The sequence below is a fragment of the Akebia trifoliata genome, chromosome 11, assembly GCF_017979445.1.
Source record: "Akebia trifoliata isolate Shusen 1 chromosome 11, ASM1797944v1, whole genome shotgun sequence".
Classification (NCBI taxonomy): Eukaryota; Viridiplantae; Streptophyta; class Magnoliopsida; order Ranunculales; family Lardizabalaceae; genus Akebia; species Akebia trifoliata.
The window spans coordinates 10,394,720-10,406,807 of NC_141385.1; the positions used below are offsets into that span (position 1 = coordinate 10,394,720).

The window sequence follows — 12,088 nt, forward strand, 5'->3', positions numbered from 1 at the left end:
ATTTAAAAACATATTTAAAGAGAGCTGTTATTGGCACCCCGACTTTTACTTATTACACTACAATTAAAAGTAAAAAATAATAATAATAATAATAAGTGAATACTTGAGAATAAGTAAAAGTTGGGGTGCCAATAGAAAATCACAATTTTCTCTTGCTAGATTGGTAGTTTTTAGGTTTAGGATTTTATATGAGCCTAATCACAATTGTAAATAACTATTGAAATTGTTTGAACGGAGTGTTATAATATTTAGTAATGTTAATATTATAATATGAGCTAAATATCTGTAATGTTTGAAGAGTGTATTTTAATCTTTAACTCAGGGAGTAAAAAATAATTTAGAATTTGGGGTGTTATAAGTAAAAGTTGGGGTGCCAATAGCAGTTCTATATTTAAATTACCTTGTCACTTTGGGCATCTCAATTAAGAAATTATGTTCGGTATCAATGGTTTCCACACCCATTGACTTTATTCGATGATTGAGATTTATAGGACAGATACCCTTCTTTTATTTTATGTCCACCCAACCTGCAATCTTCTTTCCTACTCTCCATTCTTTATTTTCTCCATTTGATGCTTGGGTGACAATGCACCCCTTTAAACATGTATAAAAAATGTCCCCCATTCAAAGTGCTTGGATTAGGTCTACCAAACCCAATAAAATAAGATAATAAGTTTAAAAATAAAATAATTTTAATAAATACTTTTGAAGTATATGGTGCTCCTCCCTATACCATTAATGATTGTGAGAAAATCTACAACAAATAAATGGAAATGTTTCTAATAGGTAATGTACCGTTTCTATTGAATTCTATATCTTACAAATTGTTGCAAATTTTTCTTGAGTGGTGGTTTTTTTTTTTTTTTTTTTAATTGTATAACTTTAAGTCTTGATAAACTGACTCAAAAATCACTCGTTGATATGGCATTTGCACATAATCATAAATCTTTTTCATCGGGATACACAAGGAAAAAGATCTATGATTCTGTACACATATACACGTCAGTGAGTGAATTTCAGTGACTTTATTCGAGTCAATTTATCGTTAGTCATAAACTTTTATGCACAAATACTTATAGAGAAATCAAAATGACTTTGCCAATTATTGCTGGAGATGGTGGAAGTTTACGGTACAGAACTATGTGAATTTATGTTAATTTGTACCAAGAAACGTATTAGTTAGAGCATATTGTAAATTAGGACAACCACCCAATAACTCATGTGGACGGTGTAGTGTAATTTTATAAGAACTATCACTTTACTTGATTAGAGCTATCAATGGGAGGTTTTAGGTCAAATCAAGCTAAACCTTGATCTAGCTTGAAAGAGTCGAGATTCACCTTAAATGCTAGCCATATAGAGCCTTTAACTTTCAAGTTCATTCGAATAGATTTTGAGCTTGATAAAGTTAATTACAATTAATTTACTTTCACTTGACATGATCAAATTTATTGTACAAGTAGAGTTCATCCGGGCATACTCTTAAAAAATCTTTGGTGGTTAAAGGGACAAAAGAGGAAAAATAATAAAATTAGAGATGTACTATTAAAAAATATTTGGTTGAAAGGGTAAAAGAGGAAAGATAATAAAATTAGAGGGGTGTTATTAAAAAATGGAAGGGGGTGAGGTGGGGTAGGGGAGGAGTAAAAGAAAAATAATAAAGTTGAAGGGGTAGGAGGAAACTAATAAAATGGGGTCATTGTAGTTGAATGGAATATTAATCCCCTATGACTCATAATTATAGCAACAATGGGATCTACAGGCATCCCTTTAAGGTTAAGGGGGTAAAAACAAAAAAATATTACAAACATTTGAGGTTAAATGAGTAAACAAGGGAAAAATAATAAAGTTCGAGAGGTATTATTAAAAAAGGGAGAGACAAGGAAAAACAGTAAAGTGGGATGAATGAGTAAAAGATAAAATATAGTAAAGTTAGAAGATTATTATTGTTATTGAAAATAAAAAAAATAGGTAAAAGAAGAAAGACAATAACATTAGGAAAATATAATTAAAGAAAGGGAGGGAACGGGGAGAAAAAGAAAGAAAATATAATAAAGTTGAAGAGAATGAAAATAAAATGTAATAAAGTAAGTAATGTAAATCCCACAAAATTATAATTAGATGAGAGATTTATTTCTCATAAAATTGTAGCAAAGTGAGTCCTACATTTATATTTTATTACATAACATAGAGTTCGTCAATGTTTATGGTACGAGCATCCTCTTTGAGTTAAAGGGCTAAAAGTGAAAAAAAAAAAAAATTAGTTGGATGAGTATTATTAAAAATTTAAGGTAAAAATGGTAAGAAATGAAAATAATAAAGTGAGTTAAAGAGAAAATATAATAAATTTAGAGTGGGAGAAAAGAAAAGACAATAACGTGGATCCCATAAAAATTATAGATAGATAGGATATTAGTATCTAATGAAATTGTAGCAAGTAGGCCTTACAATTGTGTTTAATTATACAAATTGGATTGTTTAACATTTTCATTTTTTGGAAAACAATGTATTCGGGCCTCTTAGAGCACCCGAAAAATCTTAGGGCATGTGCAATCCCCTCCCCCACCACGGACCAAGTAATTTCTGAGATAAATCCCAAAGGGTGGCCCCTAAAAGGGGAGGATTCGAACTCAAGACCTATTCATGAGGCATGGTCCTGAGCATCTCACCACTCCTAGGGTTAATTGATTCTTTAACATGATATCCATATGAGTTTCCTCAAGTAAAAGGCTCTTATTTCATATTTATTTACGGTCCAATTAACACAAATACTTGCAAAAGGAGGCTCTCTGCCATATGGTTTTCCAAATAACATCTTCATATCATTTGAGAAATTATCTAATTATATTATCTAAATTTTGTATATCAAATTAGATTTGGCAGGATATAGATCCGACGGTTCAAATTTATGAATAACTAATTTATTTAAAATTGCTAGATTTGATTTATAAATCAGACGGTTCAAATTTATGAATAAGTCTACCAAAATTAAATAAAGATGTGGTGATGCATTTTACTATGGTGGTACGTACGACCATGGAATCACAGTATCACTTATCAAGCACGTCATCCTACAAGTACAAGAAACGTGTACCACACTTATATACCTCTTTTAGTACATGAAGGGTAGTTTAGTCATAAAAATAATATCATTATCGTGCGCACATCTTTTCTTAGTTTAAGGCGCCCTTTCTTTTTAAAGGGGCTGCTAACATTTTTGACCGTTGAACTATACTTTTTTTTTTTCTACTACTTTTACATGGGTTACTACAATGTCCTGTTTGCGATTTCTTTATAACTGTACCGAGTTGACTCGACCGAGTCATCCAGTATTCAAACGATTTAAAGAGTTTAAAATTATTTTTTATTTAAATAATAAATTCTTTATAAATATTATAAGGTGGATTAGTAGATGTTCTCATGTTAAGTCACAAAATATTGTTTTTAGATAGATAATATTTTTTTAAATTAATACAAGATTAATTCTTTTATATAAAAAAAAAAAACACAAAAACCCTATTAATAGCCAACCCATATTTTTAAAATATTGTAGGTGTCATCTTGGATATTGAATGAGTCAATGTGATGGACGATCCATATTGACTTTCTCTCCTGGTAGGCTTTGAGATTGAGATAACGAGTTTTTAAAACATGTTGTTTGAGTTAGCTAAGTTTGATTACGGCCCAAAATTTTAAAACATTGTTTGGCAACTCACATTTTTGGACCCCACTTAAATGACTTTTTACCCTAATGTTTCAAGTCTTGTTTATTTTAAATAGTCTTTAAAAAAAAATTAGTAAAAAAAAAAAAAAAAAATCAAGAATATTCTCATTGTGATCATATTTGCTTGACCTTTAAAATGTGATAATAATGGCTTCCATAGAAATATGTATTGAGAAAGAAATATCATTGACACCACATCTTCTATGCAACTTTGCCTTTGAATAAATTCAACAACAATACACGTGTTCTATTTGTTTCAACCAAGTGATGGTTGTGAAGGTGAAGCAAAGAATCACTTGTTGTTCCTTGGTATGCGAATTCAAACTTGGAGATTAAAATAAGTATTTGAGAATAAAAGGACTAGGCAATGTTTGAATTGAGAGAAGAGGAGAGAAGAGAAACTCATTAAAAGAAGAAAAGAGAAACTATCCACCGTGTTGGATTGACAAGAGAGAACTTGAGACAACTTTGAAAGTTTAAAATATCTTAAAAGACACGTATGAGTAGAGTTGGAATTATAAAATATTTTAAAAGGGTTTCTCTCCTCTTCTCTCCACCTCTGGAGAGAAAGAAAACTCACCTTTTTTTTTCTCTCCTCTCCTCTCCTCTTCAATTCTTTTCTCTTCTCTCCCCACTTAACAATCCAAACAAGGGAAATGGAAAGAAACTCATTTATTTTCTCTTTTCTTCTTTCCATTTCTCTCAATCCAAACACAACCTACGGGTTTGTTTCATTGCGTGACTTTAGAGAGAAATTATCAAAGTCGAGTAACTAAGATTTGGCAAAACCTTGAGCTCGATACGAAATAATCTCACACTAAGTGTTGTGTGATTAGTTTACTTACAAGAAAATCAAGGTATCCATCATATAATCTTTGTGAACAAATATAAACCCTTCTTGATTTAAAAGTCATGGATACATCAACATGTGATGTGTATATAAATTAGGAAGGATTTGACAACCAAGGACTAAATACATCATATCAAACCATACAAATAAGAATCGTGATTTTCTGACTCGAAAATATTCAGTCGGTATGTACATGGTTGATGTGGCAAGGGCACAAAACCATAGATCTTTTTCTTCGGGGTACACAAGGAAAAAGATCAACGGTTCTGAACCCTTCCACGTTAGCCAAGTACAGACTGAGTGAAAATTTTTGAGTCAGAAAATCATTAACGTAAAAATAATTGCCATCGATCAAGGATGGATTGACATCAAAAAAGTATATTGGTTTGACGTTAAGTAGGGCTATACGGTTGGGTTCGGGCCGGGCTTGGTTAAGCTCTAACCTGGCCCTAAAGACCTGGGTTCTATCCATATAGCCTAATATAGCCCTGAAGAGGTGGGCTCGAATAAGGCCAGCCTGACCACCTATTGGGTCTGTGATGACTAAGCCCTAGACCGGCCTATTCAGACCGAATAAAAACGTTTAATGAAAAATGTTTTATTCTGTACGAGAAGATTATCTTATAGAAACTAAAATTATGTCTTATTTAACCACTAATGATTATGAATGAGAATTGATAAATTACTTTCTTTTTATGAAATTTTAATACAAAGACCATGCATCTAACCTAACTATACATATTATAAATGGTAGACCTATACCTATAAGGGCCGGGCTCGACTGGATTGATTACTATTAAGCCCTGGCCCAACCAAAATTTGATGGGCCGAAACTTTTTTGAATCCCCGGCCCTATCTTTGCGGGCTATAAATGCGAAGGCCCTAATTGATAGGTTTCGTGCTAGTAGAGTCTCGTATAATTGTTTGATGTAAGCTTTTCACAGCAAACTCTGACTCGGCAATCGTTGATTATTTAAAGATTCTTTCACCAGTTCAAGCAAGCGCTTACGTTTAGGGTTTTGCTTGATTTCGATTCTTCTCTTTAAGGTTCGATCTGTGCTGCAATTTTTTGTTTTTTGTTTTATAGTTTTCTCTGTGATTCTATTCTGTTTCAGTTTCTTCTGAGTTCATATTTTTTTAGGGTTTTGGAAGCACGTTAGGGTTTGGTTTATGTGTCTAATTTTAGTCTTAGGGTTTTCTTTGTTTGATCTGATTTACAGGATTTCAGGGTATCTGAAAGTGTTTTCTCGTTGAGATTTCAAGGATGAGGCCTGTGTTCTGTGGTAATTTTGAGTACGAGACTCGTCAATCTGATTTGGAGCGTTTGTTCTCCAAATATGGAAGGGTGGAACGGGTCGACATAAAATCTGGTAAAGTTCTCTCTTTTTTAGACTAGTAAACGAGATCATAGTGTATCATGTTTTTTGATTCTGGGTTTTTGTTTTTCCCCTTTAATTTGTTTCTTCCATTTTAAATGTGGGCATCATCCCCTCTGAACATCTTTGTGCAGTTTGGGTTATTGAGATTCTTTGAAATTTTACATATATTTTAGTGATTCTCACGTTGTACCTATTCCATAGATTGGGAAATACATGGAAAGTTGACGTATTGTCGTTATTAGGAGTCCTTTTCTTTCCTATTGTTTCACCCATTTGAAATCTTGGCATCCTCTTTCAACATCTGTGTTGTTTGGGTTATTGAGATTCTTCGAAATTTTACATATATTGGTGGGATTCTCGAGTTGTAACCATTACAGAGATTGATAAATAAGTGGAAACTTAATAGGTGGTATTGTACTAACATCGAAGGGGATACCCATTTCCATACCCATAAATGGGTAGCCATGGGCTTATGGATAACCACTTTGGATATTCATGGGGTATGGACTCCAATCGTGCTACCCAAAAATTGCTATGCATAAATATTTTAATATTTTTTAATTCAAGTCAGATTTCAAATGGTCTGAAATTATAATATTTTCAGCTAACTGTGTGATTTTTTTCCCTCCAAAAAAATGGAGGAGTTGGAGCAACTTTTTTTTTGGGCCATGAAAATCCCAAGACCCAAAAACAAGTTCTGGGATGGTTCATGCGTTGGAGACCCCTATTTTAGATTTCACAGCCCAAAACGGCAAATGAAAGGGGATGTTAGTGAGATAGGTTGTGCGTTGGAGTTGCTCTTAGACATTTTCTTTAGTTGAATAATATTTGAAGCAGTATGATCTATTGAGTAAGAGATGGTGAATGGGTATGATGGTTGGAGTATTTAGTTGGATATTAGAAAGCTTGGTTTTATTTACGTTAGATTAAAGGATTTCTGATCTGTTATGTATTTTGTGTTACTAAGGTGTAAAACATGATATGCATTGTTGCAATTATTAGTTTGAGATTATAGTTGTTGGCTTTGGAAGTGGAATAAAAGAACATGATTCATTTATCCAACTCCAAATCTTTGTGATAGATTGTTTGAGAATTAGATTAACTAATGAGTAATTATTAACTTGTGAATATAAGTTACGAGATGATATTTTAATCTTTCTAGGTAAATGTCAGGGTATTGTTTCTAGCTATTGTGGCTGAGTGTGTGGTATAATGAGTACTATTCCATTATTTTTTTCTTCCTTTGGAAGCTATGTTATGAGTGGTTTATGCAATGTTATCAAATAGCATATGCGACCATGGGTGACCAGCATATGCTGTGCGCATATGTGGTCGCATATTGCACCAAAAAAAATTATTTAAAAATAAATAAATAACAACATTAAAAAAATAAGAAAAAAGGGAAAATGTTTAAAAAATGAGAAAAATATAAGAAAATAAAAACAAACCTATAACAATATATTTGGATAGCACTCATTTTTCAAATTGAATAAAATTGATTACATTTAGTAACACGAATAAAAGAACTCAAGAAGCTAAATAATCAATAATATATATACTATTCATGATAAGAATGTAGCCTACTTTAATTATCAAGTTCTAGTTCCAGATGAGTGGATTCTACTTTAATAGTTTAATCATTGGATATTATTATCTTGTGTTAGTAAACTCAATATTTTGAAAAAATAAGGTAAAAAAAAAAAAAAAACTTAAAAAGAATATATGTGAGTGAAAGAATAAAAGAAATAACTTAGAATAATGCAGGAATAGGGGGTAATTGTAGGAGAAGATAGAATTAAAAAAAAACCTTGAATTTAATGCTCCAATAGTCAGATCTTTGCCCATTGGAGTAATATCCTATTGCATATTGTATACTTTTGTATACCATGGCATCATGAACTAGAAACCCTAGAAAATATCATATGCAATTGCATTTGACAACACTGGGTTTATGTTTTTGGTTTCAAGATTCTCGATCAAGAATCGAGTTTTACTCAGAATTTCTATCATTTCCTTTCCAGTCTCTTGGTTTTTTGCACAATTTCAGTTGCAAATGATTTAACTTTCGAGGAAAACTTGGATTTATTTGTTGAGTGAATTAATTTTAGGCGGTGAATTGGCTTTATCTCTTGCAAGTTTCTTAATTTAGTTTTGTTTTGGTGTCTGAAATTCAAATTTTAGGAGAAATAGGGAGATGGTGCTCAGTTGAAAAATCCTTTAAAAAGATACCCTACGCAAAACCCTCTAGACTTCAAACTCTTCACTTATCTCTCCATTTGTTCTGCGTTCTTTTGCAGTCATCCCCATTCTATGAGAAAGAGTGTGTTTATGCAAAATGGGACTTTAAAGAACAAAATGCTAGAAAAGAGAAATATCAAGATAAATAATATAACGTATCTGCTTTCTGTCATTTGACATCCATTTCGGTTTTTTTAGGGTTCCAAAAGTTGGAAAAAAAAAAGGGGGAAAAACGAAATTTGACATTAATCCCATTCTTTCTACCTCTTATCTCAATTCAATGTGTTAGATTTTTTCAAGTTTAAGAAACAAGGCTACACTCTGGTAACTGGTAACCCTAATCTTCTTACTTCATAAAAACACACAATTTTTTCCTCTTTAAAAGTCAAGTTGGTATTGAGTTCAAATCCTTGTCCACACACTTTTTGACTCGTGACTCATACGGTTTGGACAAATCCACACAACAGAGGTGATATTCCTCATATGCTTCTATGCGTTTTAATAAACCTTGGGATGCTCTTGAGCAAAGTCTCTGAGCTTTAAGCTTTAAAATCTTTCAAACCACTGGTAGTAGCTATGTCCTGTCTCTTCATGACAGAGATTAAAAACTGACAGCAACAATATTACAATTTCATTGGGAAAGGACTTCCGTATTTAATGCTTCTTTTGACGCAGGAACCGAGCTCCCAACCTGGCTCATCTTCTTCTGTGCAAAAACCTTCCATGGCAAAGGAAATCCTCCTACCACTCACAAATGGCATCATCTTGCATTTCCTTCACTCGATCATTCATCACTCACCCCCCCAGACTGCCCCTAAAGTTGCCATTGTACAAGAATGGTTCACAGAGGGATCAGTCATGCCTTGTCTACACTTACTACTGTTCATAGATGGATCAACCAAATCAGTCATGCCTTGCTTACTTCTACTGATCACTTGCTGTTTGAATGGTGAAGCATGCTCAGCAATGACTTCTCAGTTCTGACTCTTTGGATTTAAATTATATATGCCATCACCATGATTTAGTCTTGCCATTTTACAAGAAATGATCATAGAGGGATCTGTCATGCCATGCCTACTACTACTGTTCATAGATGGATCAATCAAATCAGTCATGCCATGCCATGCCTACTTCTACTGATCACTTGCTATGTGAATGGCGAAGCATACTCCGCAATGATTCTTTGGGTTTAACTTTTATGCCAAATCACCTTGATTTAGTTCATCATGCAAAGGCCACTCCATTATTGACATCCTTATGTGCATCAGGCCTTCACCTATTTTGCAGGTGTTGTATTCTTTTGTTCTTACCAGGGAAAATAGATCATGATTTGGCTATCATACTGAGAACCCATTCAATAGGAATATAAACCAAATATTTTTTTCATCATCGCAGTACTCCCTCTAACATGTTATGTTGATGCAGGGTTTGCTTTTGTGTACTTTGATGACGAGCGTGATGCTGAAGATGCCATCCGACGTCTTGATAATACACCATTTGGTTACAGTAGACGCAGGCTTTCTGTGGAATGGGCAAGGGTAATTTTTTTTTGTTTACCTTCATTCTTAAATTCCTCCTCTCTATATCATTATTGTGAGTTTTTATTTTACTTTATTCGGACATTAACTGTTAAACTGTGGTCTCAACCATGAAACCACTGATACAACAATGTGTTGACATATATGAAAGTTACTTATTCCATTGGAATTTTCCCTTTTATCATTCTTTTCCAGCAGGGGGAGCGTGGTTCACGGCATCGTGATGGGTCCAAGGCAATGGCAAACCAGAGGCCCACTAAAACACTGTTTGTGATCAATTTTGATCCAATTAACACAAGGATTCGAGACATTGAGAGGCATTTTGAACCATACGGGAAGGTTATGCACGTGAGAATACGAAGGAACTTTGCATTTGTGCAGTTTGAAACACAGGAAGAAGCTACTAAAGCTCTCGAAGCTACCCACATGAGGTTAGTAGTTATGGAGCTTCTGTATCTTTTATGTTTCTTTTTTTATCCTTTTTGTTGCCCTTGTTGCCCTTATTGTCCGGGTTGGTCTTCTTTACCACCCTTCTTTTTCTCCTTATCAATAAAATTATCTTTATCGATCAAAATTTTATTTTTTAAACGTTGGATTTCAATTTTGTGCTCATCTAGGTTAGTAGCAACTTTGACCGATTTCTGTACTTGAATTTGCAGCAAGATTTTAGATAGAGTGGTGTCTGTTGAATATGCTTTGAGGGACGATGGTGAGCGTGACAGCCCTAGAAGAGGTTATGCGGGTCGCAGTGGCAGCCCATATGACCGTTCTAGAAGTCCAGTGGACCGTAGGGGGCGACCAAGTCCTGATTATGGGCGGACCCGCAGTCCAGATTATGGGCGGACCCACAGTCCTGATTATGGGCGGGCCCGTAGTCCTGATTATGGACGTGCTCGCAGTCCAGAGTATGAAAGATACAATGGCCCATCATACAACAGGGATCGAAGTCCTGATTATGGTAGATACCCAAGGTATATAAGACATATTCTATTTTAACATGGTAGTATAATTTTGCATTATTTCTTTATGTGTCTGATTTATCATTGTTGAGCATGACCTCTCTTGGCTGTAACAGTGGCTCACCTGTTCGGCGGTCAAGGACATGAAGTGAAGTGCAGCTTTGGAAGGGGGTGATATTGGGTAGGTTTGCTAATGTTATGGATGTTAAAAGTTGTGAATGTTGGTATTAGGGTAGGTTCTTTTTTTATTCCAGTGGAAAGAGGTCATATGGTCCAATTGCTAATGCTATAATCTTTAAATGTTTGGTTCATCATATAGGGTGGGTTTACATTACTGATATAGTAGTGGCTGAGACAGATTTTTAGTTTTCTAGTGTTAAGTATCTTGTTGAGATATAGCTGGTATGAGAATATCATTGTTTGTCTCCCTTTTGCAAAGATTAAATGGAAGTTTTCTTATTTTCATTTTTTTTTTCCAATAGATTTATGTTGAGATCCCTAACAAGAAGGCTCAAGAGCATGAGTCTTAGATATGATTGATTTTGCGAGTCTTGTTTTGAACGTCAATTTGGCTGTTGGTCTTAACTTTGAATATCAATTTGGTTGTTTTGAAGTTTTGAGTGTCAGAATGGATTGTTTCAATGATAAGAGACTTGGAAATGATTGATTTTGTGAGTCTTGTTTTGAACATCATTTTGATGGGAGGTCCAACTTCGAATATCAATTTTGCTGTCTTGAGATTATGAGTGTTAGAATGGATTGTTTGGAGGATGAGAAGCTTAGAAATGTGATTGATTTTTGTGAGAATGAATTACAATTTCATGTATTAAAATTTTAGGACAGTTATAGATTATTATTAATTTTTTTTTTGAAGGTTTCATTGATTATTTGGTAGATATGTAGTGGATTCATTATAAAATCCAAAGTTGTTTGTGATGACCCTAATATAAACTCTGAAACGAAGTTGATAATATTCTATAATGACATGGAAGAAGGCAAAAAAGATTTAAAATGCCTTTATAAAGCTTTTGTACCCAATACTTGGCTCACCGTCAAGTTCCAGAGTTCACCAAGTGCTGCTTCTCCCATCTAAATCTCTCTTCATAGCCTCTGAAGTCTCTTTACTCATCTTATCCATATGCCCGAAAGAGTAATTCCTGCAAATGACTATCCGAGCTGATCAATCCACTTATTGGTTCTAAGTAAAAGAAAAAGGAATCCACCGATGAACTCAAAAGGCCTGAACCTTATCTGCCATCACTATAATTAATCATACTTTAGTCGGATTTTGGCCAATTTGCCATGGTAGATGACTCTTCTTGCTGTCGTGTACAGTATATGATTTGTATTGATATAACATGTATTTTCATCTACCCAGATATGATTCAATGGCCTTTGCA

At 33.8% G+C, this 12,088-nt stretch overlaps 1 protein-coding gene across 3 annotated transcripts; it reads left to right on the top strand.

Moving 5' to 3' along the window:
- The first annotated feature begins 5,471 nt into the window (after positions 1-5,471).
- On the top strand, positions 5,472-11,153 carry LOC147390860 (serine/arginine-rich splicing factor RS31-like). 3 transcript variants are annotated; one of them, XM_086458359.1, is made up of 6 exons: positions 5,472-5,621; positions 5,795-5,944; positions 9,617-9,729; positions 9,925-10,160; positions 10,389-10,700; positions 10,805-11,153. In XM_086458359.1, exons 2-6 carry the CDS (start codon positions 5,839-5,841, stop codon positions 10,833-10,835), a joined length of 798 nt encoding a protein of 265 aa, XP_086314485.1. In that variant the 5' UTR covers positions 5,472-5,621; positions 5,795-5,838; the 3' UTR covers positions 10,836-11,153. The 3 variants fall into 3 exon arrangements, with proteins under 3 accessions (XP_086314485.1, XP_086314487.1, XP_086314486.1); XM_086458361.1 differs by having other exon boundaries at positions 9,928-10,160; XM_086458360.1 differs by having other exon boundaries at positions 5,489-5,621; positions 5,803-5,944.
- The last annotated feature ends 935 nt before the right edge of the window (positions 11,154-12,088 follow it).

What these genes read in the sequence shown, in the direction of transcription:
- LOC147390860 (XM_086458359.1), top strand. Translation starts at nt 5,839, where the DNA reads ATGAGGCCTGTGTTCTGTGGTAATTTTGAGTACGAGACTCGTCAATCT. An exon ending in TTTCTGTGGAATGGGCAAGG is followed by an intron (nt 9,730 to 9,924) that starts GTAATTTTTTTT and finishes ATTCTTTTCCAG; the next exon opens with CAGGGGGAGCGTGGTTCACG. An exon ending in CTCGAAGCTACCCACATGAG is followed by an intron (nt 10,161 to 10,388) that starts GTTAGTAGTTAT and finishes TTGAATTTGCAG; the next exon opens with CAAGATTTTAGATAGAGTGG.